We start from the raw sequence: 27,946 nt of genomic DNA, 5'->3' as shown, positions 1-27,946 counted from the left end.
AACATGGTGTATGACGCGTCAATGAGGAAGTAGTCATTGTAAAGCAGCAAAAATGGCGAGCAGGTGCAGTTTTACTGTGCTGGCGTTCATTATTTGTGTGCTAACTGCATTTGTGTTTGCAGACATTCAAGAAAAAATCCCAGTTAGTGGTGATGATAGTGTCGTGATAGATGATGCACAAACCGAACATGAAGACTATACGCCTACAACCGTTGAAAGCGAGAACCAAATCCAGGAAGAGGCCGCGGGGGAACAGCAGTGGGAAGCTACAGTGATGGGAACGACTCAGTCGGATCCTCCAAGTGTCGATGAAGACGTCCCGGACACCGAAGAATCTCCTCCTCCACCTCCGCCTGATAAAGATACGTTTCAAGAAGAATTGGTGATAAGACCGCTTCATTCTGGTGACATTTATGCCAGTTTCCAGTTCGCAACTCTTTGGGATACAGACTTCGTGCAAGGAAGTAAAGGTATCTACGCGCACCTAACACAACTGTACAGGCGAAGACATATCATCTAAAAGATACACGTTTGCTTCTCTAGAAATCTCGTAAACGTATCGGTCCCTTCACACAGTGTGTCGGTAGAGTCAGTCTCTGTTGCTTTAAGTGTCAGTCCTCAGTAAAATCTGATCCGATCTGCCTATTTAGTTAGACCCTATCTAAAATTGTAATCTATGTGATGTGCCAGCTACACAAAGTACCACAGCGTTCATATGAAGTCTTTTCAAAATCTGTCAATTTTTTTTCAGTGTCCCACTATCGCCTGTTCCCCAAGTCCCTGGGCCAGGTGATATCCAAGTTCTCAGTGCGGGAGCTGCACATCTCCTTCACGCAGGGCTACTGGAGGACCATGCAGTGGGGCCAGCCCTTCCTGCCAGCGCCCCCTGGTGCCCAGCTGTGGGTTTGGTTCCAGGACTCGGTCACCGAGTGAGTAGGGTGGCCCCTCCAGGCATTCCCGCTGCCATGACAACTGTAGTTTTAATGCTGTTTTTCATCAGGGATCAACTATGTTTTGTCTCATCCACCCCTCCTCTCTCTCTCTCTCTCTCTCTCTCTCTCTCTCTCTCTCTCTCTCTCTCTCTCTCTCTCTCTCTCTCTCTCTCTCTTTCTCTCTACTGTCAATACTATGTTCTATCCATTAAAATGGTTTGTAAAACTCCTCTGGTCTGTTTTTCTTCCTTGTCTTCTAGTGTTGATGGAGCCTGGAAAGAGCTGACCAACGTCCTCTCAGGGATCTTCTGTGCTTCTCTCAACTTCATCGACTCTACCAACACTGTGCAGCCCAGTGCTTCGTTCAAACCTCTAGGAGTGGGCAACGGTAAACCCCCCCCCCCCCCCCCCGCTGACAAACATGCTAGCATCATACAGGGAGTCAGGTGGCTGAGCGGTTAGGGAATTGGACTAGTAATCCAAAGGTTGTTGGTGTGTTGTGAACTGTCTGTGTGTTGTTTGTGCAGTGACAGACCCCCGTTTTCTACGCTACGCTGTTTTGCCTCGGGAGATCGTCTGCACGGAGAATCTCACACCGTGGAAGAAGCTCCTGCCATGTGGATCAAAGGTGTGTGTGCGCTCCTGTGGGTTTGCCTGTGTGTGTGTTGTGTATCTGTGGGTTTGCCTGTGTGTGTGCGCCTGTGTGTGTGCCTGTGTGTGTGTGTGCCTGTGTTGCATGTTCCCTCCATAACCCCCATCTCTGTTGCCACTCCTTCTCTCCATGTGATGCAGGCGGGCCTTGCTGTCCTGATGAAGTCAGAGAAGCTGTTCCACAGCAGCTTCCACTCTCAGGCTCTGCACATCAGACCCGTGTGCCAGGTGAGTCGTCGTTCTGACGCTCTGTCACACACAATGAACAAAAACAAGAGAAAACGTCTGTGTAGCTATTCACCCAAGGAGATAGACTTGTAAAGAAAGATGGCGGAGTCAAACTACCAGTTTGACGTTCAGGTATTGATGTAGAACCCAGACGGGATCCAGTGTTGATGTGGTAGCTAGTGGTGACATGGCAACTAGTATGAATGTGGGATCCAGTGTTGATGTGGTAGCTAGTGTTGACATGGCAACTAGTGTGAATGTGGGATCCAGTGTTGACGTGGTAGCTAAAGTTGACATGGCAACTAGTGTTAGGGGAGTCAGGTGGCTGAGCGGTGAGGGAATCGGGATAGTAATCCGAAGGTTGCCAGTTCGATTCCCGGTCATGCCAACTGACGTTGTGTCCTTGGGCAAGGCACTTCACCCTACTTGCCTCGGGGGAATGTCCCTGTACTTACTGTAAGTCGCTCTGGATAAGAGCGTCTGCTAAATGACTAAATGTAAATGTAGTGTGAATGTGGGATCCAGTGTTGACGTGGTAGCTAGTGTTGACATGGCAACTAGTGTGAATGTGGGATCCAGTGTTGACGTGGTGTTTTGTGACGGCTGCCGTCTCTGCAGGACTGGAGGTGTACGTCCACAGCGTGGGAGCTGAGACAGACGCTGAGCGTGGTGTTTGACCTGCACACCTCCGGTCAGGGTAAACGAGGTGAGGACACATAGCCCTTCATCCCTTACATGTCTCCTATGCTAATTCTATTTGAGAGTGAGCCTTTCAAGCTAACTATGAATATACGTAAATATATAATTATTCCATCGTTAGTACTGTATTATGTAATGCGGGTACTCAAAATCTTGATATGAAATGTAGTTTGATTGCGTCGGGTTAAGTATGCTTTAATGTGTTCTGTTGAACGTGTTCCCCACAGATTGGTCGCTGTTTAAGATGTTCTCTCGCACGCTGACAGAAGCCTGCCCGCTGGCCTCCTCCAGTAAAGTCTATATTGACGTCACTGACAACCCTCAGGTCCACTTTTTTTTTTTTTTTACTTTTGTACTTAGCAGAAGCACCCAGACCAACCTAATTTCACTGCATAAAAAAGATAATCCTCTGAAATGATTAGATAACATAAACCACAACCAGTCAACCGTTATTAAAGCACATTTTAGAACCTCAATCCTACGGAGCAGCCAACAGCTACGGCAACGACATACCTTATCTTTGAAACATTCTTCAGTTCTAGCTTGGACGCTAACCGCTGTTGCTCTGTGTGTGTCCTGCAGGGGGAGCTGTTTGAGCTGAGCCCAGCCACCCCTCTGCTGAGCCAGGCTGTGGTGCTGGGGGACCGGAGGACCTACGCCGTGTACGACCTCACCAGACAGGACACCTTCGGAACCCTCCGCTCGCTCAACATGCTGCTGCGCTGGAGGGGTTCAGACGGAGGTGACAGGGGCGGGGCTTGACTTTAATGAGATGGGGCGGGGCTTGACTTTAATGAGATGGGGCGGGGCTTGACTTTAATGAGAGGGGCGGGGCTTGACTTTAATGAGAGGGGCAGGGATTGACTTTAATGAGAGGGGCAGGGCTTGACTTTAATGAGAGGGGCAGGGATTGACTTTAATGAGAGGGGCAGGGCTTGACTTTAATGAGAGGGGCGGGGCTTGACTTTAATGAGAGGGGCGGGGCTTGACTTTAATGAGAGGGGCGGGGCTTGACTTTAATGAGAGGGGCGGGGCTAGACTTTAATGAGAGGGGCGGGGCTAGACTTTAATGAGAGGGGCGGGTTTTCATATCTGTACTGGTTGTTACTCTGTAGTAGTTGACCACATTCTGTAACTCGAAACTCTGCCCCAGTAATGCTCCACATAACCACATCCCATTTACAAACACAAACACACTCAACGCCGTTTTCCCTTAACTGACCGTGTCGATCGTGTCGTCCAGGCGACATGCTGCGCCCCCTTCTCCACAGCGAGCGCTACGTGGCGGGCTACGGCCTGCAGACCGGGGAGATCCACACCCTCATGTACAACAACCACCCGTACCGGGCCTTCCCTGTGTTGCTGCTGGACACGGTGCCCTGGTACCTCCGTCTCTACATCCACACCCTGACCGTCACCAGCAAGGGACGCCCCAACAAGCCCAGTGAGTGCACCCTGAGCCCAGGCACGCACGGAGCCGCTAGCCCCGCCTGAGGGGGGGATGTGTGAGCCTCGGCGGGGGTGGAAGTGTCTGGCACAAGCATCCACCATGTGGTCTTTTTATAATCTGTTGACTTGATTGAGCCACAAATAGACAGTTTCCTGGATACTTGATTGGCCTAGTATGGAAGTTAACCTCTCACCATAAAAACCTTCCCAGAGAGACCGTACTAAATGATGTAGTCCTCTTCAAGCCATTCCATCTCTGTCCACATGGGGGCACACATGAGCTTTTCAGTGTTCTGTTCTGATTCGAGTAATTTGTATATTACCCCAGTAGAGTTGGATTGATCTATGGTGAAATTCTAAATAACTCCCAATTCACTGCTCCCCCCACTACCCCTCCCCTACCCTCTCCTTCCTCCCTCTTCCCTACTCTCCACACCCCCTCCCCCCCTCCTCTCTCACCCTCTCCCCTCTTTTCTCCCCTCCCTCCCCCTCTAGGCTACATCCACTACCAGCCCTCTAAGGACCGCCTGAGGCCCCACCTTCTGGAGATGCTGCTCCAGCTGCCCCCCAACTCGGTCACCGAGGTGACGGTGCAGTTCGAGAGGGCTCTGCTCAAGTGGACCGAGTACACCCCCGACCCCAACCACGGCTTCTACGTCGGGTAAGAGGCCTTCTTCGCTAATCCCCCGGACTTTTTCTGCTGAAGAGGCTTGCTACTGATGACACTGACGATAGCGATCAAAAATGTACAGCAGACACTATGCTAAATTACCAGGTGGGATTTGAACCCGGGACGTCTTGATGTGCAATCACTACCACTGTGCTATATATCCATCCTGACTGAACTATACCCTTCCCCACTGAGCTATACCCATTCCTGATGATTAAATGCAAATTCTTGCTCCCAGTAGCTTCGATCATGTAGCATTTTCACACTTGTTCTAATGCCGCCTTAGGACCTTAAGACTTAATCAGTATTCGCTTATTGGAGACTGTTCTGTCCGTTTTGCTCAACAGGTCTTCTGTCATAAGCGCTCTGGTGCCCAGCGTCGTTGCCATGGATGCCAACGTTACACAGGAGCGTCCTCTGTTCAGTAGCTTGTGAGTAATGATGTAGCGGTCGCCCACGGAGATGGTGGATTCCAACCGAAAGAATCTTTAGAAAGTTAACGTTTGAAAGTCGTTACAAAAAATACATCCACCGTGATCAAAACGCTCAATGTTGATGTGGAAAATCGAATATGTGAGTCTACTTATCTCAAAGTAAAAATATCTGTCAGGCTAACTTACCCCCCCCCCCCCCCCCCCCCCTCCTTGCAGTTTCCCCTGTAAGGAAGAATCCAGCTACTTCATCAGAGTCTACACGGAGCCCCTACTGGTTAACTTGCCCACTCCAGACTTCAGCATGCCCTACAACGTCATCTGCCTCACCTGTACCGTGATCGCCGTGGGTTACGGATCTCTCTATAACCTCCTGACCCGAACCTTCCAGGTGGAGGAGCCCAGCCCAGGCCTGGCCAAGAAGCTAGCTAACGTCATACGCAGGCTCCGGGGAGTGCCACTGCTGTGAGGCACCATGCTAATGCTAACACGAACAAGCACTGGATTTATTTACTTTTTTTGTTCTGGCCAAGGGAAAGACCACTGAAGAAATGTGACAGGGACTTTTAAGGGAAGTACTTGTGTGAAAACTTGTGGCATATTTTTTTTTTTCTGGTACAGTTTTATATCAAGGAAGAGAACAAAGGAGTGACACTTTTTAGAGTCTTTATTTAAAACACTGATGGACTTTCAAGGCATTTTTGTTTTGCCTGTGAAGATGGTCTTTCCTTCCTCCGTGCACTACTAATGTGGGTCTAGTGAGACCTAGAAGGGCTTTGCTAATGTCTGTGGATGGACCCAAAGTCTGTTGCCCGTGTTTCAGGGGGACTTGGGGGTTTGATCTATAAAATTATGACTGTAACAATAAAAATGACTAAAAGCCTATTTTACGTTATTGGCTGACATGCCTGCCAATGAATCCATATGGTTAGCCTATAGTCACCATCATTAACTGTAACTGATATAATTCAGTATGAACGATTGTTTATTTTCCTTCTACAGTATCTAAACAAAACAAGTCTTTTTAATTCTATCGATGAATGCATGTTGAAATGTTTGACGCACTGACTGACACAATGTTTCATAAATAGTTGCCTTTGGTTGGTTTTTAAAATGTTTGGGGTTACATTTCTTGTTACTCAAAGAACCAGTTGATGCATTTTTGTTGGAAACAGTGCCCCTAAAAAAATTACATTTATATTAACACTTATGTTCAAGATAAAGTATTAGGACATTTCATACATCCTTACTTACTACCAACTACACCAAATGGTAACTTTGATGTCTTCACTTGTGTTTGCTGTGCAAGATACTATTGCAGTAGTAAAACTCTGGTCTATACAATGAGTGGATTGTACCAAGAGGAAGGTGAATGTGTGAATATGTTTGGGAGAACTGGGATATTTATTATTGTCTTTTCAATAAATACAGTATATGAAAAGCACACATATTTGTTGTGTGGTTTACACATGCCAATATCAAGATGTGTGCATATTATGTGTTGTGTGGGAGAGAATGACCTTGTATGTTATTTTTATTGGTCCAGTATGAGATCTTGATCACAGTTTCCTAAGAGTAGGATCAGTTCAATCCCTATTGACTCAGCTGTGTGTGTGTGTGTGTAACCTTAGGGTCATTGTGACCCTTCAGTCATTGTGACCGACTGTCCTGTTGCGACAACTTTACCCAATACAAAAACAAATTGAAGCATTTTCTTTTAACCGTCGCGCTGTATCAGACCCCCCCCCCTCCCCCCCCACAGCGCAAAGGTTAAAAGAAAATGCTTCACTTTGTTTTTGTATTGGGTAAAGTTGTTGCAACACGACGATGGCTCATTGTGAACCTTCGGGTCATTGGGACCCAAAGGCGGCACAAGAGTTAAGCCAAGGACACCCCAGGGGGGTATTCCAGAAAGCAGGTCATGTGACATACCCTGGTAAGTTAACTCCCCAGCTGACACAGCATTGTAGCAACATTTCCAGTAGGTTGCTGCAACATTGTGAATCAGCTGGTGGGTTAACTTACCCGGTGTAACAGGCCATAGTATACCCCCAGTCCGGACTATACCTGGGGTTAAAAGGGCCTAGGCTAGATTATACCCCGGGTATATTATGGCCTAGGCCAATTTATTCTCTGGGGTATGAATTGGCCTAGGCCAAATTATACCCCCATGATATCAGTAGTGTTGAGTGATATACACAAGAATTACTTAATTTTCCAATATTTTATTGGGGGTTCAGTTTTGTCAGGTAATTTAAGTGAGAAAGCTAACTGATTTAAATCTTAAAACTTTAAAACATAGACTAACTTAAACCAGAAAAAATATTAGACTTCCACAAAGATCCAAGTTTACTATGCCATTGACCATTCAATTGTACATTAGGTATTTTCCCATTTATTTGGTAGGCTTTCAAACTTTAACAACAAAACACTCGGAAGTTAATTATGGGGAATTTACTACTTTGTCTGACAAACCATTAGCGCAATTAGAAGAACAGGCAGGAAACAAAAAACAATTAATAATTAAGACTTAATGAATGGACAAACATATATTATCTGATTGAATTGGGACTGGAATATATATAAGTTTTAGTGTGTGTTGATATTGCGACCGGGTACAGTAGGTTAGTTGTATACACAAGAAAAGTAAGCTAACGTCATTAATTTCTTTTCTTTTTTTGCTTACTTTTCAGGGACTATCTTTGCCAAGAATGGAGTGGTATGCCCTGGTGCTGATACTCAGCTTGTCATCTTCCATCCAAGCAGATTGCACGTCCCAATGTCTGAAATGCGCACAAGAAATCTTCAACACAGACGAGCCTATCAGCAGTTTGGTAAGAATCACAATTTTAGACATTAAAGCTTGTTCATCTCCAATTCAAAGTAACAACAGAACTTCAACTTCTAAGACTAGCAAGTCTTTGCTACAATATAGATGTTGAAAGCAAACAATAATATTAATAATAACAAACAATGAAAGAATATATGCAAGTTTGCTTTGAATTAAAATGATATATTGTAAAATATGTTATGTTACGAGTATTAAATAATGAAAATAGAAATATAATACAATCAAAATTGCATACCTTACTCTTTGGCACGTTTCTCTTCTTCCTTTCTGGCCTAGGACAGTTTATCCCCTTGGGTATAGTATGGCCTGGAGGGGTATAGAATGGCCTAGGACAGTTTATCCCCTGGGTATACTCTTGCCTGTGCCAAAGTATACCCAGGTTTAATCTGGGCGGGGGTTAATTTGGCCTGTTACACCGGTTATGTTGCGTAACCGGGGGCCTGTGATACGAATCAAGGTCAACATGCTTGGATTACTTTCAGTTACCCGGCTTCACAAACCCTAACAATGGCAATCACGACGGCGGTTATCAACTCTCTAACTCAACCCAGATCTTTCCAATCTAGAGACGTGCACGTTCACATAAAAGGGGCGGTGTTTCCACCGTATGTCCAATTGCAAACATGGACAAAACAAGAGCCGCATATCTCACACAGGAGGAGCAGACAATAATCATGCAAACATATCAACATATAATACAGGCAAAAAGTAACACCGTCGCTGCTGCCAAGTCAAGGAGAGAAAGCTGGCAGAAAATAGCAGACGCTGTAAATGCGTAAGTTACATGACTTACAGATATCACTGCCCCAGGTACAAGATGTGACCATAATTACACTTGTGTATTCCATAACGTTAAACTTTTGTTGCTGTATTATTTTAGTTGCAACCCTGGCAGTGGCAAATTGTGCATATGTACAGGGTATGTTTCAAGTAATCTATGTGACCATGTTCATTCAACAATTATTTATGAATATTGTAGGAGTGAAATGTATTACTGTTCTCTGCAGTGACAGGAAATACAGTGGTGTTGCTGCCACCACCCACTGTCGTCCCACTGTGCCATACAGAGGTAACAGTGAAACTAATAGTCATACGCCAGTATGTATGCCATATGTGGTTGCTGAATATTGATCAAATAGGCCATTTACTTTCTCAGGTGGAGGTCCTAGATGACCAGGAAACTGTGTCTTCCTGGTCAGAGAGCATTTTGGGGGTACACTTTTGAGGGTTTTTTTACCACTTGCAACACAGATGGTGAAAGTGTGTGAATGTGTGACTGTGATTGAAGTGTCTGTAATGACTTGATAATGGTGGTGGTCTGAACATGAGACACAAGTCCTTAAAGTGCTCATTTCAAATATGACTCAATTGCTATGGTGTTAAACTCAGCAGGAAGAGGAACTTCTTCCTCCCCCTGAGCCTAGGGCCTCCACTTCAAGGCCAAGACAAAGACACGAGATAAGCAATGAACCTTGAAACACAGTAGTCAAATGGACACCTTCAACTTTCTCCAAGTGTGCCTTGCAAAGGGACGATGTTCTTTATTTGTTTCAGGTTGGAGCAGACAATGTGAGGGCCCTGTATAAAAGAACCCTGGAGCTCGATATAGAGTACAAAAGGCTTTTAATTAAAAACAAGGCTGGAGATACTGGATACTGAAAACTGGAATATGAGAAGAAGGTAGTACATGACTGAATGTATGAATGAATGACACTAAACTTAGTTACATTGACATTCTTTTTCTGTGTTCATAGGAGAACACATTTGTTAGACCTGCTATATAAGTGGATAAAACATCAAAATTCAATGAAAGTTGTGAAATTATCATGTATTTAACTTGTGAATAGCATTGTACGGTACCATACACGTTGTTCTTTTCGTTTTGAAATGTTTTGGTTGAAAGAAACCCAGGACCACAGGATCTTCTAAGAACGGTGACGCCGTTATCATCAAGAATGAACGCATTTAATATGTTAACACAATAGTAAATATTTGATCATTAATTTGTTGACATTTTAGCGGAAGCCGAGCTTCCCTTGCAGTTGCCACTGCTCTGCACTGAAGTCAATCTTGAAACTGGCAGGCCCTGATTACAGTTACTGAATGTGACGTGAGGGGCGCGTGAAAGGGAATGTAAAATGAGCGGTGCAGGGACCCAGCAAGCGCAGAAGGGCCCGTGCGTGAGTGCGTGCACGCGCTACCTCTATATATTGGAATATTTGTCCAAACAAGATAGTCTTGAGCCCGACGGGAAGACAGCATGGAGATGCATTCGTCAGCGATTTCTGGGTTTATTGTTGTGTTTTTAGCGTTTGTAGATTTCAGTACTGTTTGTACTGCAGAATCCGAAGGTCCATTCATAGGTGAGTTTTGCAAAGGCAGCTAATAGGCTACATGTTTTATACACGAAAGAATGTTATTATCTTGATCAGTATCAAACCATAAACTTTGAGGTAGGCTAAGCCTAATAATTAATGTATTTTTTGTTGAATTACTTACTTTTTTTTGTTGAATTTCTGTAATTCAGAAATTCAGATTTGTGATTGTTAACATGATTTCAGTTCGCCTAAGGTCACCAAAGAGATTCTCTCTTTCTTAGAAAAAATCCCCAATACGCATGAACTTAATTGCTGCATGAAGCATGAAGTTATTCGGGGCTTTTGTGCAGAGGCCACGTGCCTAAGATAATAGAGCATAATTGTTTTTTTTTTGCTCTCAAAATCCGAGTGTAATTTTACGTTTTCTGAAAGTCTAGATGAAGCGTTCATGACCTGAGTGGTATTCCAGAAAGCAGGTTATGTGACATACCCGGGTACGTTAACTCCCCAGCTGACACAGCGTTGTAGCAACATTTCCACTAGGTTGCTGCAACATTGTGAATCAGCTGGTGGGTTAACTTACGCTTATGTTGCATAACTTGCTTTCTGGAATACCCCCCTGAGCTCACAGTATGATGTACCTGACACATTGTGTGTTTCCAAAGGGAAGCCAGGAGTGTGCCCCAGCAGCAACTCGAAAGTAGGGTTGTGTGCGGAGTTCTGCTCCGATGACAGCAACTGTCCCAACGACGAGAAATGCTGTTCTAACGGCTGTGGGCATCAATGCATCGCCCCCTACACAGGTATACATCAGGGGCTGAGGTTAACTTACGCTTATGTTGCATAATTTGCTTTCTGGAATACCCCCCTGAGCTCACAGTATGATGTACCTGACACGTTTGTTTCCAAAGGGAAGCCAGGAGTGTGTCCTTGCACGCTATGGGGACCACGGCCAGTATGTGGGGAGTTCTGCTCCGATGACAGCAACTGTCCCAAGGACCAGAAATGCTGTTCTAACGGCTGTGGGCATCAATGCATCGCCCCCTACACAGGTATACATCAGGGGCTGAGGGGTTTTATGTAAATTACACTGGGTAATTACACTGGGTAATTACACTGGGTAAGTGTGCTTACCATGAAGGGTGAGGCCTTACAGCAGCTCCCCAGGTTTGAATACGGCTCGCAACATTTCTGCATGTCTTCTCCCTGGATTCTCCCCTGAATCTCCTGTCAATGTCAACTGTTAAGAAACCCCCCCAAAGAATCCTTAAGATATTTGATAAATGAGCATTAAAAAAACCCATTGAATTACCTTTTTTTTTTTTACAATTATTGCTCTCAAAATCCTAGTGTAATTTTACGTCTTCTGAAAGTCTAGATGAAGCGTTCATGACCTGGGGGGTATTCCAGAAAGCAGGTTATGTGACATACCCAGTAAGTTAACTCCCCAGCTGACACCCAGCATTGTAGCAACATTTCCACTAGGTTGCTGCAACATTGTGAATCAGCTGGTGGGTTAACTTACCCGCTTATGTTGCATAACCTGCTTTCTGGAATACCCCCCTGAGCTCACAGTGTGATGTACCTGACACGTTTGTTTCCAAAGAGAAGCCAGGAGTGTGTCCTTGCAGGCTATGGGGACCACGGCCAGTATGTGGGGAGTTCTGCTCCCGTGACTGCGACTGTCCCAACAACGAGAAATGCTGTTCTAATGGCTGTGGGCATCAATGCATCGCCCCCTACACAGGTATACATCAGGGGCTGAGGGGTTTGATGTAAAATTACACTGGGTAATTACACTGGGTAATTACACTGGGTAAGTGTGCTTACCATGTAGGGAGAGGCCTTACAGCAGCTCCCCAGGTTTGAATCTGGCTCGCAACATTTCTGCATGTCTTCCCCCCTTTGATTCTCCCCTGAATCTCCTGTCAATGTCAACTGTTAAGAAACCCCCCCAAAGAATCCTTAAGATATTTGATAAATGAGCATTAAAAAAAAACCATTGAATGACCATTTTTTTTTTTACAATTATTGCTCTCAAAATCCTAGTGTAATTTTACGTCTTCTGAAAGTCTAGATGAAGCGTTCATGACCTGAGTGGTATTCCAGAAAGCAGGTCATGTGACATACCCAGTAAGTTAACTCCCCAGCTGACACCCAGCATTGTAGCAACATTTCCACTAGGTTGCTGCAACATTGTGAATCAGCTGGTGGGTTAACTTACCCGCTTATGTTGCATAACCTGCTTTCTGGAATACCCCCCTGAGCTCACAGTGTGATGTACCTGACACGTTTGTTTCCAAAGAGAAGCCAGGAGTGTGTCCTTGCAGTCGATGGGGACCACGGCCAGTAGGGTTGTGTGTGGAGTTGTGCTCCCGTGACTGCGACTGTCCCAACAACGAGAAATGCTGTTCTAATGGCTGTGGGCATCAATGCATCGCCCCCTACACAGGTATACATCAGGGGCTGAGGGGTTTGATGTAAAATTACACTGGGTAATTACACTGGGTAATTACACTGGGTAAGTGTGCTTACCATGTAGGGAGAGGCCTTACAGCAGCTCCCCAGGTTTGAATCTGGCTCGCAACATTTCTGCATGTCTTCCCCCCTTTGATTCTCCCCTGAATCTCCTGTCAATGTCAACTGTTAAGAAACCCCCCCAAAGAATCCTTAAGATATTTGATAAATGAGCATAAAAAAACCCATTGAATGACCATTTTTTTAAACAATTATTGCTCTCAAAATCCTAGTGTAATTTTACGTTTTCTGAAAGTCTAGATGAAGCGTTCATGACCTGGGGGGTATTCCAGAAAGCAGGTTATGTGACATACCCAGTAAGTTAACTCCCCAGCTGACAACCAGCGTTGTAACAACATTTCAACTAGGTTGCTGCAACTTTGTGAATCAGCTGGTGCGTAAACTTACCCGCTTATGTTGCATAACCTGCTTTCTGACCGTTTCATCTAGACCGTCTCTGGAGGAGGGGATCCCTCTCTGAATTGCTCCTCCCAAGGTTTCTTCCATTTTTTTTTTTCTCCTGTTGAGAGTTTTTTGGGAGTTTTTCCTTGTCTTCCTTGAGGGTTTAGGTTGGTTGAGGGGCAGTTCTATGGGCATATGTGAAGCCCTCTGTGACATGCTTGCGTGTAAAAAGGGCTATACAAATAAATTTGATTTGAAATTTGATTTGATTCTGGAATACCCCCATGAGCTCACAGTGTGATGTACCTGACACGTTTGTTTCCAAAGAGAAGCCAGGAGTGTGTCCTTGCAGGCGATGGGGACCACGGCCAGTAGGGTTGTGTGTGGACTTCTGCTCCCGTGACTGCGACTGTCCCAACAACAAGAAATGCTGTTCTAACGGCTGTGGGCATCAATGCATCGCCCCCTACACAGGTAAACATCAGGGGCTGAGGGGCTTTATGTAAAATTACACTGGGTAATTACACTGGGTAATTACACTGGGTAAGTGTGCTTACCATGTAGGGAGAGGCCTTACAGCAGCTCCCCAGGTTTGAATCCGGCTCGCAACATTTCTGCATGTCTTCCCCCCTTTGATTCTCCCCTGAATCTCCTGTCAATGTCAACTGTTAAGAAACCCCCCCAAAGAATCCTTAAGATATTTGATAAATGAGCATAAAAAAAACCCATTGAATGACCATTTTTTTTTTACAATTATTGCTCTCAAAATCCTAGTGTAATTTTACGTCTTCTGAAAGTCTAGATGAAGCGTTCATGACCTGAGTGGTATTCCAGAAAGCAGGTTATGTGACATACCCAGTAAGTTAACTCCCCAGCTGACAACCAGCATTGTAGCAACATTTCCACTAGGTTGCTGCAACATTGTGAATCAGCTGGTGGGTTAACTTACCCGCTTATGTTGCATAACCTGCTTTCTGGAATACCCCCATGAGCTCACAGTGTGATGTACCTGACACGTTTGTTTCCAAAGAGAAGCCAGGAGTGTGTCCTTGCAGTCGATGGGGACCACGGCCAGTAGGGTTGTGTGTGGAGTTGTGCTCCCGTGACTGCGACTGTCCCAACAACGAGAAATGCTGTTCTAATGGCTGTGGGCATCAATGCATCGCCCCCTACACAGGTATACATCAGGGGCTGAGGGGTTTGATGTAAAATTACACTGGGTAATTACACTGGGTAATTACACTGGGTAAGTGTGCTTACCATGTAGGGAGAGGCCTTACAGCAGCTCCCCAGGTTTGAATCTGGCTCGCAACATTTCTGCATGTCTTCCCCCCTTTGATTCTCCCCTGAATCTCCTGTCAATGTCAACTGTTAAGAAACCCCCCCAAAGAATCCTTAAGATATTTGATAAATGAGCATAAAAAAAACCCATTGAATGACCATTTTTTTAAACAATTATTGCTCTCAAAATCCTAGTGTAATTTTACGTTTTCTGAAAGTCTAGATGAAGCGTTCATGACCTGGGGGGTATTCCAGAAAGCAGGTTATGTGACATACCCAGTAAGTTAACTCCCCAGCTGACAACCAGCGTTGTAACAACATTTCAACTAGGTTGCTGCAACTTTGTGAATCAGCTGGTGCGTAAACTTACCCGCTTATGTTGCATAACCTGCTTTCTGACCGTTTCATCTAGACCGTCTCTGGAGGAGGGGATCCCTCTCTGAATTGCTCCTCCCAAGGTTTCTTCCATTTTTTTTTTTCTCCTGTTGAGAGTTTTTTGGGAGTTTTTCCTTGTCTTCCTTGAGGGTTTAGGTTGGTTGAGGGGCAGTTCTATGGGCATATGTGAAGCCCTCTGTGACATGCTTGCGTGTAAAAAGGGCTATACAAATAAATTTGATTTGAAATTTGATTTGATTCTGGAATACCCCCATGAGCTCACAGTGTGATGTACCTGACACGTTTGTTTCCAAAGAGAAGCCAGGAGTGTGTCCTTGCAGGCGATGGGGACCACGGCCAGTAGGGTTGTGTGTGGACTTCTGCTCCCGTGACTGCGACTGTCCCAACAACAAGAAATGCTGTTCTAACGGCTGTGGGCATCAATGCATCGCCCCCTACACAGGTAAACATCAGGGGCTGAGGGGCTTTATGTAAAATTACACTGGGTAATTACACTGGGTAATTACACTGGGTAAGTGTGCTTACCATGTAGGGAGAGGCCTTACAGCAGCTCCCCAGGTTTGAATCCGGCTCGCAACATTTCTGCATGTCTTCCCCCCTTTGATTCTCCCCTGAATCTCCTGTCAATCTCAACTGTTAAGAAACCCCCCCAAAGAATCCTTAAGATAATTGATAATTGAGCATAAAAAAACTCCATTGAATGACAATTTTTTTAAACAATTATTGCTCTCAAAATCCTAGTGTAATTTTACGTTTTCTGAAAGTCTAGATGAAGCGTTCATGACCTGGGGGGTATTCCAGAAAGCAGGTTATGTGACATACCCGGGTACGTTAACTCCCCAGCTGACAACCAGCGTTGTAGCAACATTTCCACTAGGTTGCTGCAACATTGTGAATCAGCTGGTGGGTTAACTTACCCGCTTATGTTGCATAACCTGCTTTCTGGAATACCCCCCTGAGCTCACAGTGTGATGTACCTGACACGTTTGTTTCCAAAGGGAAGCCAGGAGTGTGTCCTCGCAGGCAATGGGGAGCAGGGTTGTGTGCGGAGTTGTGCTCCCATGACTGCGACTGTCCCAACAACCAGAAATGCTGTTCTGACGGCTGTGGGCATCAATGCATCGCCCCTATACAGGTAAACATCATAAACTGGGGGCTGAGGGGTTTTATGTAAAATTACACTGGGTAATTACACTGGGTAATTACACTGGGTAATTACACTGGGTAAGTGTGCTTACCATGTAGGGAGAGGCCTTACAGCAGCTCCCCAGGTTTGAATCCGGCTCGCAACATTTCTGCATGTCTTCCCCCCTTTGATTCTCCACTGAAATCTCCTGTCAATCTCAACTGTTAAGAAAAGGCCCCCAAAGAATCCTTAAGTATTTTGTTTTGTAAGAGATGGTATTGCCGGAACTCACAATCTTCTCCCAATGCTATAGTGAAGCTAGGCCCCAGCCCAAGGGGACCTCCGTGTGTGCAGAGTACTGTTACCACGACGGCCAGTGTCCAGGAGAGCAGAAATGCTGCCGGACAACCTGTGGCCACTCCTGCAGCGAGCCATGCTGATTGGTTAGGAGGTCAAACATTCTAAGGTTGAGGTTTTTAAAGTACTGTATGTCGTTGGTTCATCTGAAGGCAAAGGAGTGCCTGATTTTTTACTACGTTTGTACTGTTCTAACCAAAATAAAACTTTCAACGTAAAACTTTCATTCCTCTTCTTGTTCGTGAGCGCGCTGCCAGAGAGCCTGTCTGGTGTGCTTCCAGAGATGCACCTTATATGGTCTGGCTTTGCTGCAAAAACAGATGATGAAACAATCCACTTTTTGAGGTTCATGTTGTTTATTTTGTAACTTTTTTAACTACATGCTCTTAGGGTTCTTCCCATTGGCACGTATTTGCTTTTCACAATGTATGCTTCATGTTTTGGCTGCCCGCAATGTTTTGGGGCTATCTCGTTGTTATGATCAGTGACCTATGCACTTTTGTAAAGCTCTCTCTTGGAGGTCGCTTTGGATAAAATTGTCTGCTAAATGAATAAATGTAAATCCAAGAATGAGAACTGCTCAGAGATCTGGCCCAGACCCTGTCTGTCTGCCTCAGGTTGAGACAATGTCCTACTGCTCTCACTTCTAACCTCACCCACACTCCCAACCTCACCTCCACTCCTATTCTCACCTCCACACCTAGTCTCACCTCCACTCCGGGGTGTCTAAGTTCCAAACACTTGTAGTACATTTATCATTCTGTAAATAAACATCACTTTACTCATCCCAGGGGGGTATTCGTCGTAGCTTGCTAAGCGGTTTAGCGAGCTAATTTTCAGGCTAAGATAAAAAACGCCCCTCTTTTTGGTTCGTGGAAGCAACTTTCGATAAATCACCATAGTAACATCAATAGGGGATTATCACGCTTCCGGGTTTCATGGGCGGGATTTGTCAACTTTGTGCATGTCCACTTCCGGCGCAGTTCAACAATGGCTGAAACGAAGGCTAGATGTCACTGCTCTGTTCCACTTTGTAAATCGAACAAACAACGCCAACCCTACTTAAGTTTCCATGGATTCCCGACTGAATTGAGTCTAAGGAAGAAGTGGATTAAAGCGGTTCGCCGGGATGAGGGGCCAAACTTTAAAATAAAACAAGGTAGCACGTTTGTTTGTAGCCGGCACTTTAGTGAATCAGACTACACTAACGCTACAGGTAGTGCTAGCAGGCTAGCGTTAGCTGACGTGGCTAACTTTACCAACCGAGGTCGCATCAAGCGTCTGCAAATCGGTTCTGTGCCCTCCCGTTTCCAGTGGAACAACTGGGGACTGCCAAGAAGGGAGTCTGCTTATAAAAGAGCATCAACTCGCTTAGGCCATGACGTTTGTCCAGCCCTTCCTCTGGAGCAGCCCCTACCATGTGAGGAAGAGGCGATGGAGGAGGTCGCAGCTTCGGTGGTGATGACAGAACATGATTACGGTTCTGCTCTTAAACCAGGTATGTCAGTGTTTGCCGGTGTTCTGAAATGTTGGACTACCTCCTCATGATGACCTACCAGCTTCATCACAAGTACAAACATTGCATTTTATATCTTACTTGATTAAACGTAAAGGTGAATATTGAGCTATAAAAAGCTATTTCATGTAGCTTTAGAGGTCCAAAAAACTTCCAATATGCAAGTCACAGACAAAATCTGGGTCAGATGTTTTAATTTTTTCTCTCCTCTCATACAGGTGCACTGGATGCTGCTGCTGCACACATACAGCAACTGGAAGACAAAATCAAGGAGCTGACAACAGAGCTGAAAGTGGGTGAAGTGCATTTTCACCGATTTTGTGTCTCAGACAAGGACATCCTTTTTTACACAAGATTCACGTCAAGATATGTTTTTTGTCACTTCTGGGAGGCAATTCAACCATCTGCCTCCATGGTGGTTTATTGGTCGAAAGCTCAGAAAAAGGGACAAACATTTGAACCCATTTCTCCCAGTCCAACGCGTAGGCTGCAACTGGTTGATGAGTTTTTTCTTTTCTGCTGCAGAGTTGCTGCAGGCCTGCAAGAGAAGGTGCTGGCTGACATGTTTCAGGTCAGTGTGTCCACTGTCTCCCGTGTTGTTATAACGTGGGCCAACTACCTTTACCTGCTCCTTGGCTCCCTTCCCATCTGGATGAGTAAACAGCAAGTCAAGAACACCATGCCAAGCAAATTTGTGCAGTACAGTCCAGATGTTCGGGTAATCATCGACTGCACCGAGGTGCGATGCCAGAATCCATCATCCCTCACTCTCCAGTCTGAGGTTTTCTCATCGTACAAAAACACGACAACCTTGAAGGGATTAATTGGGATTGCCCCATGTAGTGCTGTGACTTGTGTCAAGTCTCTTCACCGGCTCCATCTCTGACCGAGAGCTGACTGAACAAAGTGGACTGCTGGACTTACTGGAGCCAGGAGATGGCTGCATGGCAGACAAGGGTTTCACCATCGAGAAGCTGCTAGCTGACCGTGGGGCAATGCTGATTATACCACCCTTCAAGATGACAGGTAGGCATGAAAGGAATGAACATTTCAAATTAAAACTGTGACCAAAATGATAATCATTAAGGTGTGCAGACAAATGTTTAAAAAAGTACTGAGGCACTCACTGAAATAATAGAAATGAACTTATTTCATCTCTAACCACAGCGCAGTTCACCAAAGAGGATGCTCTAAAAACACAAGCAATCGCCCGACTTCGAATCCTCGTGGAAAGAGCAATACGCAGAGTCAAGGAATATCGCATCTGGGAACACACTCTCCCTCTAACCTTGTCTGGGACAGTCAACCAGCTGTGGACCGTCTGCTGTGTGATGACCAACTTCCAGGGACCACTTGATTTAAAAGGCTACATCCCTGTTGAATAGTGTTTCCCCCGATCACATGCATTCAACTGTATACTGAATACATTGTATATATTGAATGAGATGTATATAATGAATGAGAAGTCATTCATCTATAATCAATTGTAAAGGTCAGTCCATCCTGAAAGTATTCAAATAATGTAAATATGTAAATAATGTACTCAGAAAAAGGGAATTAATAAAATCTTTTCTTCATTCATTTCCTTTATTCATTCAGTTCATTTCACTTTCTGCTGAAGATACACATTCATATATGTACCAAAGAAGTACAGGTCCACCTTCTTTTTCATCTCTTTTATCATTTCATCATCCCTCCAGACCCTTTCGACTGTTAAGTCTCCCTCAGTATCTGTTATAAAATCGCACCAACTCAATCCAGTTACTGCCAGTTGGCCTTGAACCTGCCAGTGGTATTTATGATTCTGCTTCAGTTTTGCCTGACCATTCACAATTTTTACATGTCCTGCCTCAGAAATGCTGGAGATGTCTGGGCACTTAACTTCAGCAAGCCCAAAACACGGAATGGCACTAGGGTCATATACCCTCGCATCGGGGCTAGCCCCGATGTGAGGAGCATCGGGATGGATAACAAATCCACAGCGTGAGACATTTACATTGAAATGTTTTGAATATTGTTCCAGCACCTGTGGCTCGCGTTCAAGGCCCCTTTTCATGGCGGGAGTCTGGTGTACTCCCTTAAGTATCCGCCCTGCCAGGGTCTGACCAGAAGACGGCCCTTTCACATGGCTAACCTCATAGAACCTACTAGCTGTCACTCTAGGCTTGCGTAAAGCTTGCCATAATGGGCACTCAGACTGCTCACGTGTCTGCTCCTCTCTCTCAGCTGCCATCTCGTGTGTCACAGTTAAGCTGTCCAAATGGAGAAACTGTTGGGAGTTTGGGTCAACGTTTGGAAAAGTAGTGGGAAATGTTGACCCCTCTAAAGGCAGTTTAGGGAATGTTGGTGCACCTGGGTGTTGGACATAATTTCCGCGTTTGACCACAGGAGGACACTGGTAGGACAGGGGTGAACCTCGCGGCACAGGTCCGAACCTGGAGTCGACCATGGAGAGTTGAGACAAGCCATGCAGCACTGAGGATATTAGTGGTTGCGGCCTGAGGTTTTTCAGTCCTTCCCCAAGAGACAAGACTTGCGGGTCTGGGAGGGATCCTGAAATGTAAAATTAAAAACAGTAAGTGTTAAATTATCCACACATCTCTTGTCTTTCTGGAGAATTGCTCACTGCTGTTACACTACTGTGTGTTATATTTGCTACATAATTATGTGTATAAAAGTGGCAAGATACAATTATGTATTATACGGCAGCCAACAGTATGATATTAGTTACAGTAACATTACCTGTGTATGCTTGATAGAGTGTTGATTTGCATACACTCCTGGCAGATGGCTTTGGTCTCCTAACAACCAAGTCCTGAACCGGCTCTGCATGGATCCCCTGGGAATGATATTAACAAGTAGCCATGATTGTAATAGTATCTTGCTTGTAATGGTGTAAACACTATGCTCGCGGTAGCCACACAGAGTGGCACCGCTTCCAATTCACTCCCATGTTAACCAATGTAGCCAGACGTACAGCTGCGCTGCACCGCTTTGAATAGACTTCCAGTCTATTTTTCAGCTGCCCCGTGTGCCACGCTTCGCTCCGCGAACAGTGTGTCCCAGGCGTAACGTTTGGGATACACTGCTCGTGGAGTTAAGGGTGGCACTTGGGGCAGCTCACGCCACGGCTGAAAAATAGACTGGAATTCTATTCAATGCGGTGCAGCTCCGCGCGGCTACAATGTTACCTTTGTCCTTGGTCGATGCCATGTTTGCAGAGAGCTTGTGCAGGCCACAGGTGGTGGTACAGCTCTCACCTGCAGAACAAGAGATAGAAAAGCAAACCGGGATGTGCTTGTTAACAATCAAAGGTAGACCTCTAGAACCAGTGTCACTCCAATCAACCTGCCCATGTTAACATCCCAGACCACAGCCCTCACCTGCAACATGCTGTAATGGGCACTCTGGAACAACAAGGCCACTAGATGGTTGCACAGAACCTTGCCTGCTGTACAGCTGCATGAGGTTTCTTGAAGTTCGGCTGCATCAGCTTGGAAAACAATCTACATTAAAGACAACACTAATAATGTTAGTTGCTAAAGTTAAACTAAAATGAAAATCTTGTTGCAAATGATACAGAAATGTAAGAAAGAGCATTACAATTAACCAAAAATCCTAGGAAATCTGCAACCGCAGTCTAGGAAATCTGCAACCGCAGTAGAGTAGTTAACCCCTTACACCATTAACTTGCTGGATTCAACAAAAAGGATATTAAAGAATTTAAATGCAAAGTTACATTATCATGATATATATTGATATTTGCATACCGTACGTATGTCACAAATCACATGGCTGTTGACTGACTTGATGTAAACAGGCAACAGTGGAAGGGGTTACATTTCTTGCCATTATGCCTTAGCTTCTTAAAATAACCTTCAAATAATGGGGCTGTTCTCGCTTCTTCATCGACCTGTAACACCTAGACCTGACAGCCACCGCCCTGTCAATGATGTTGGACACTGGTGGACAAAATAATTAATGCATATACTGTGGATTTTTCATTCTAGCAAAAGGGACACTCCTATGCTGACGTTAGCTAGCTGACACTGACAGAGGCTAACGTTCTTCCTATCAGAATACAAATTAAAAGGGTGAATTGACTCAGCCTCATTTAAATGTGAATAATCTTACTTTACTTGGATTTAACGTAGGTTAAACACATTATAACCATACGAACATCTGAGCTGACGCCAAACTGACGTTAGCATAAGCTAACCTACCTAGCTAATGTTATGTTAGCTAGCTAGCTAGTAGCCACTCACCTTCGTAGTCGTAGATGAAGTTCTCGAAAAAGAAACTGTATCCCTTGTCCACTTTGGAGCGGGCTGTGATGGAGTGTTGTTCAGTTAGTCGATGTACGTCAGAAAAAGTTATTTTGGGTAAATTTACCAGGGATGCAGTATAAGTTAACTTATAATCGTCCATCATAGGTTCGCCAGAGTGATGAGTGATCCACCGGAAGTGGCAGTGCACAAAGATCACTGAATGCGGAAGTACTACGTATCAGCGTGATAATGGCCTATTAGCACTAACCTGCTCCAGAGCAGGCTAACGTAAGTGTAGCTGGATAAGCTTGCCACACCCCCGGAAAATAACATGGCAGCTCCCTTTTTGAGAGACCCAGTTGACCAAGGAGCTATATTTTAGTTCGATTAGCTTTCCATACCAATAGAGTTCTTCGCGATTGCCAAGATCCTTTATTTCACACGAATGAGTTCTTGTTTGAGCGATATCGATTCAGCGGACAAGGACTCATTTATTTGCAAGACCTTCTCGGGCCGTACATTGCAAATATCACACGCCGCAGCAAGCTTTATGCTTTATTATGAGCTCATGCTGAATGTGAATATGTAACGCTATGTTTTAGGAAATGTCTTGTCTTATCTGTTGTGCCTGTGCTTTTTATGTTTCACTGTGGGAGAGTGGGAAAAGTCATCGATTCCTTTTTATGTCTTGACATGTGAAGAAATTGACAATAAACTTTAACTGTGCTTCAGACTGTGCATAGCCTTGAGTTTTTTTGCGTCAGGTATAGGCTAAATTTTTATACAGTATAGGCGATGCAGAAAACATTGGCAAAGCCGCAACATGCGTTGCTGTAAGAAAAGTGTACTTGGCGCTTAACCAGCTGATGAATCAATTCATCATATTCCCTGGCCATGTCCCAGTCAATGAAATCAAAGAGGGATTTACACATAGGCCTACATGCATATACACATATATAGTACATGATATAAGCTCAGTAGCCTACATATATCCTCATAAGTGTCTATGAATTCGTATCAATTAGATACTCTTTGGCCTTGTTTTTATCTAGCCTAGCCTTTATTAGCCTGATTGAAATTAACCACATGATTTGGATGCGGATCAGCCGTTGACGAACCGATATTTGCTGTTCTCACTCATCTCGCTAATGTTAACGGGCTAAAGGGACAATTGATTAACTTAGCTTCAACCCTTACGACGAACGGGGCCCAGGTCTCTCCTGATTGAAATTGATCCCGATGTTATTACATGCAAACTGTTTCTACTACACTGATGCTTTGCAGTTTAACAGTACAACACATAGAACTTACATTGCTACATCACGGGTACATTTATTCATTTAGCAGACGCTTTTATCCAAAGCGACTTCCAAGAGAGAGCTTTACAAAGTGCATAGGTCACTGATCATAACAACGAGATAGCCACAAAACATTGCGAGTAGCCAAAACATGAAGCACACATTAGTGCATAAGCACAAATAAGTGCCAAAGGGAAGAACCATAAGAGCATGTAGTTAAACAAGTTACAATTAAACAACATGAACTGCTATAAGTGCAAGTGTACCTGTGGAAAAAAGCAAGCAAAAATAATAAAAACAATATATCACAGCGAGTACAAAAATTTAAGTCAGTTACTAACCACAAGAGCAACAAGTCTCTAAGGGAAACAAGGGTAGCCTACAGAGTCCTGCACCAGATCGGGTACCCGCGGGTAACTCGCTAAAATATAATTTTTCGGGTTAAGGGAAACAATATTTCAACATTTAGAAATAAAACGAAAGGTTATGACGGGCGAATAAACTATCGTGCAACCTGTGCTAGCTAAATCTGCTGTTTGGAAGGATTTTGGGGTAATAAGTAAATAATTTTTTGGGGTAATAAGTAAATTTTTTTTTTTTGCGATGTCAGTTGTCAATTTACGCATTGTGTTGTGAAAAATTGCGAAATCTTCAAAAGCTTTTTGGTTTGCAGTTATTTAAAGGTTAAAATAGTGCCACACAATTAATAAATCATTAAATATCCTGTAAAGTGGAATTGAAAAAGAGTTTTAAATTCATCACACCACAGAAGAATGTGTTGTTAACTACCCATCCAAATTCGAATGGAAAAAAAACACCGTCAAGTATGAAAATTGAAAATTGAAATGGTGAGAAAATCAGCAGTCTTCTCTGCTTGAGACAGGGGGGTGTGTCGCCTGAAGGAGCTGAAGCTCCGCCTCCTTTAATTTATTGAATTTAGCAACAACACCAACACTAGCTAAATCAATTGCAGATATAAGAACAGACCTACCTGCAGTCTATGAGTGTTAATTACTTTGTCTTTGGATGGTACCAGCTGAGTAACTGAATGCAACTGTCTGTGATCTGACGTAGATCGGTCGCTGTGACGTAGATCGGTCGGGTTTTGGCTCCGCCTGTACAAAACCTGAGCTGAAAACGGAAGAGAAACTGTTCTACGGTCTAACTCCACATTTCACATCCTCATTTCACACGTACCGTATTTCTTCGAATAAACGCCGCCCTCAAATTAACGCCAACCTCGAATAAACGCCGCACCAAAAATAAAAGTTGTGTAATAAACGCCGCCCTCGAATAAACGCTGCACCAAAAACGGGTGGGGGGGGTGGAAGTGTCTGGAACGAGCATCCACCATTTGGATTTCGCCCAGTCTTGTCTAATCTGTTGACTTGATTGAGTTTTTCTAGCCACAAATAGACAGTTTCCTGAATACTTAATTGGCGTAGTATGGAAGTTAACCTCTCACCAAGAACCTTCCCAGAGAGACCGTACTAAATGATGTAGTCCTCTTCAAGCCATTCCATCTCTGTCCACATGGGGGCACACATGAGCTTTTCAGTGTTCTGTTCTGATTCGAGTAATTTGTATATTACCCCAGTAGAGTTGGATTGATCTATGGTGAAATTCTAAATACCTCCCAATTCACTGCTCCCCCCCACTACCCCTCCCCTACCCTCTCCTTCCTCCCTCTTCCCTACTCTCTCCACCCCCTCCCCCCCCTCCTCTCTCACCCTCTCCCCTCTTTTCTCCCGTCCCTCCCCCTCTAGGCTACATCCACTACCAGCCCTCTAAGGACCGCCTGAGGCCCCACCTTCTGGAGATGCTGCTCCAGCTGCCCCCCAACTCGGTCACCGAGGTGACGGTGCAGTTCGAGAGGGCTCTGCTCAAGTGGACCGAGTACACCCCCGACACCAACCACGGCTTCTACGTCGAGTAAGTGTCTGTCTCCCCCTAATCCCCCGGACTCTTTCTGCTGAAGAGGCTTGTGATGACGCTGACGATAGCGATCATAAATGTACAGCAGACACTTTGCAAACTTACCAGGTGGGGTTTGGACCCGGGACCTATTGATGTGCAATCACTACCACTGTGCTATATATCCATCCTGACTGAACTATACCCTTCCCCACTGAGCTATACCCATTCCTGATGATTAAACGCAAATTCTTGCTTCCAGTAGCTTCGATCATGAAGCATTTAGCATGTAGCAGATTATTCTTATTTTTATATATATTTTATTTTATTTTTAAATTGTTTTATTTTTTAACTTTCAAAAGATTCTTTCGGTTGGATGACTGAAAGTCGTTACAAAAAATACATCCACTGTGATCAAAACTCTCGATGTTGATGTGGAAAATCGAATATGTGAGTCTACTAACTCAAAGTAAAAATATTTGTCAGGCTAACTTACCCCCCCCCCCCTCCTTGCAATTTCCAATTCAATTCAATTGGCTTTATTAGCATTAAGAAACAGATGTTCATATTGCCAAAGCAACGGTGGAGCCACAGAAACAGTATTCATCCCATTACTATGGACATCGGTATACTATTACAACTATTACTATAACAACCAAACATGGCAAATTCAGTTGAAAGATTAAAGCAGGAGAACTTTAACATAACCTTAAGATTGATTAAGTAATATATATATATACACACATACACATGTCAGTCACACACACAGTATATTTTGTGTGTGTGCTTTGTGTGTGTGTGTCTAGGTCACTCACTGTCTCTCAGGTTGTGGCATACTGATACATACTGGGCAGCAAGGTATGCCCTGTCTCCTTCTCCTAGGAGGATTTTTACCTTTGAGAGGTCACTAAGACCTTTGAAATCTGAGATTACAGAGTGGAGTTTGTTCCACTAATCATTTCTTATATCACTGAATGTTTCACATTGTAGGAGTAAAGTGCATCTCTGTCTCAACCTCACCTGTCGAACAGTGACCACATATTCTGTTTTCTTTTGGTTGCCATGATTTTTTGTGTCGTCCTGTTTCAATTGCCAATTGGTGGTCACTGAGCCTGTACTTGGTTAGGAACTGTCTCTGCTTTCTATCTCTGACAGTATAGAGATATTCTGCCAGTTTATAATCTCTTTCTAAGGCTAGATAACATTCTAATCGACTTTGGCTTTTAGTATCTTCTTTCCAATGTTCCAGGTAGGTTACTTTACATTGTGTTATAATTTGGTTGACTCTGATTGGTGTTTGGAAAGCAGTGTTGGTGTGAGACTGGTCAGGGTGTGTCTGAGTGGGGGCAGTGAGTCTCAGCACCAACTGACATAGGGGACTCTTATCTGGGTTCAGCTTGTGGGTTTGGAGGGCTTTGGAATGGAGGGTGTCTAGAGGACTGGATTTAAGGTGATTGAAGAAATTTAGTGCTCTCTTTTGGATATTAATTATCATTGGGTATCTGCCTAATTCTGCTCTACATGCATTTGTTGGCGTCTTTCTGTGGACATGTAAGATGTATCTGCAGAATTCTGCATGTAGAGATTCTGTTGGGTGTTTGTCCCAGTGGGTATAGCTATGATGACTGAGTGGACCCCATACTTCACTACCATACTGCGCAATGGGCTGGATCACACTATCAAATATTTTAAGCCAGATTTTAATTGGAATTTTCATATTATAAAATGTTCTTCTAATTGCATTTAGGGCTCTTCGAGCTTTTTCTTTTAGTGCATTCACTGCCATGTTGAAACTCTCTGATGCTGTTATGGTTAAACCAAGATAGTTATAACTCATAGCATGTTCAATTACATGATTATGTAATTGCGTTTTTGAAATATCATGATATTAGTTTTCTTCATATTTATTGCAAGGGCCCAGTTTTGACAGTATTGTTCAACAATGTCCAGCTGTTGTTGTAGTCCTTGTTTGGTGGGAGACAAGGTCATCAGCATAAAACAGAGACTTCACCTCTTTGTCCAGGAGGGAGAGGCCAGGAGCAGTACATTGATCTAGCTTAACAGCAAGTTCATTTATATATATATTAAATAAAGTTGGACTATAAAAATAAAGTTAAAGTAATAAAGTTTCCCCTGTAAGGAAGAATCCAGCTACTTCATCAGAGTCTACACGGAGCCCCTCCTGGTTAACTTGCCCACTCCGGACTTCAGCATGCCCTACAACATCATCTGCCTCACCTGTACCGTGATCACCGTGGGTTACGGATCTCTCTATAACTTCCTGACCCGCACTTTCCAGGTGGAGGAGCCCAGGCCTGGCCAAGAAGCTAGCTAACGTCATACGCAGGCTCCGGGGAGTGCCACTGCTGTGAGGCACCATGCTAATGCTAACACGAACAAGCACTGAATTTATTTATGTTTTTGTTCTGGCCAAGGGAAAGACCACTGAAGAAATGTGACAGGGACTTTTAAGGGAAGTACTTGTGTGAAAACTTGTGGCATATATATATTTTTTTGGTAGTTTTATATCAAGGAAGAGAACAAAGGAGTGAAACCAAGTCTTTTTTTAAAAACACTAATGGACTTTCAAGGCATTTTTGTTTTGCCTGTGAAGATGGTCTTTCCTTCCTCCGTGCACTACT

The 27,946-nt window shown here is 44.3% G+C and overlaps 3 protein-coding genes across 7 annotated transcripts; 2 read left to right on the top strand and 1 right to left on the bottom strand.

Moving 5' to 3' along the window:
• Positions 1 to 29: 29 nt before the first annotated feature.
• Positions 30 to 27,946, top strand: pigt (phosphatidylinositol glycan anchor biosynthesis, class T). Of its 2 annotated transcripts, none has more exons than XM_062460215.1 (12): positions 30 to 470; positions 752 to 929; positions 1,193 to 1,320; positions 1,460 to 1,560; positions 1,725 to 1,811; positions 2,430 to 2,517; positions 2,738 to 2,835; positions 3,093 to 3,252; positions 3,754 to 3,954; positions 4,455 to 4,620; positions 4,977 to 5,060; positions 27,432 to 27,946. In XM_062460215.1, exons 1-12 carry the CDS (start codon positions 53 to 55, stop codon positions 27,637 to 27,639), a joined length of 1,917 nt encoding a protein of 638 aa, XP_062316199.1. In that variant the 5' UTR covers positions 30 to 52; the 3' UTR covers positions 27,640 to 27,946. The 2 variants fall into 2 exon arrangements, with proteins under 2 accessions (XP_062316199.1, XP_062316198.1); XM_062460214.1 differs by lacking the exon at positions 27,432 to 27,946 and adding an exon at positions 5,280 to 6,495.
• Positions 10,118 to 16,014, top strand: LOC134019375 (keratin-associated protein 5-3-like). 4 transcript variants are annotated; one of them, XM_062460210.1, is made up of 9 exons: positions 10,121 to 10,274; positions 10,895 to 11,032; positions 11,141 to 11,281; positions 11,836 to 11,976; positions 12,535 to 12,681; positions 13,476 to 13,622; positions 14,179 to 14,325; positions 15,121 to 15,267; positions 15,824 to 16,014. In XM_062460210.1, exons 1-9 carry the CDS (start codon positions 10,172 to 10,174, stop codon positions 15,997 to 15,999), a joined length of 1,287 nt encoding a protein of 428 aa, XP_062316194.1. In that variant the 5' UTR covers positions 10,121 to 10,171; the 3' UTR covers positions 16,000 to 16,014. The 4 variants fall into 4 exon arrangements, with proteins under 4 accessions (XP_062316197.1, XP_062316194.1, XP_062316196.1 ...); XM_062460213.1 differs by lacking the exon at positions 15,121 to 15,267 and having other exon boundaries at positions 10,118 to 10,274; positions 15,824 to 16,006; XM_062460212.1 differs by lacking the exon at positions 11,141 to 11,281 and having other exon boundaries at positions 15,824 to 16,006.
• LOC134018303 (uncharacterized) lies at positions 19,422 to 22,341 on the bottom strand. The gene is made up of 5 exons (XM_062458196.1): positions 22,090 to 22,341; positions 21,208 to 21,330; positions 21,016 to 21,084; positions 20,567 to 20,663; positions 19,422 to 20,377 (listed from the first exon to the last, which is right to left on the bottom strand). The coding sequence occupies exons 2-5, from the start codon at positions 21,214 to 21,216 to the stop codon at positions 19,425 to 19,427; spliced, it is 1,128 nt and encodes a 375-aa protein (XP_062314180.1). The 5' UTR covers positions 21,217 to 21,330; positions 22,090 to 22,341; the 3' UTR covers positions 19,422 to 19,424.

Source organism: Osmerus eperlanus, chromosome 4 (genome assembly GCF_963692335.1).
Source record: "Osmerus eperlanus chromosome 4, fOsmEpe2.1, whole genome shotgun sequence".
NCBI classification, from domain to species: Eukaryota; Metazoa; Chordata; class Actinopteri; order Osmeriformes; family Osmeridae; genus Osmerus; species Osmerus eperlanus.
The sequence above is the reverse complement of the archived record's forward strand: the minus strand, read 5'-3'. Positions and strand labels throughout refer to the sequence as shown.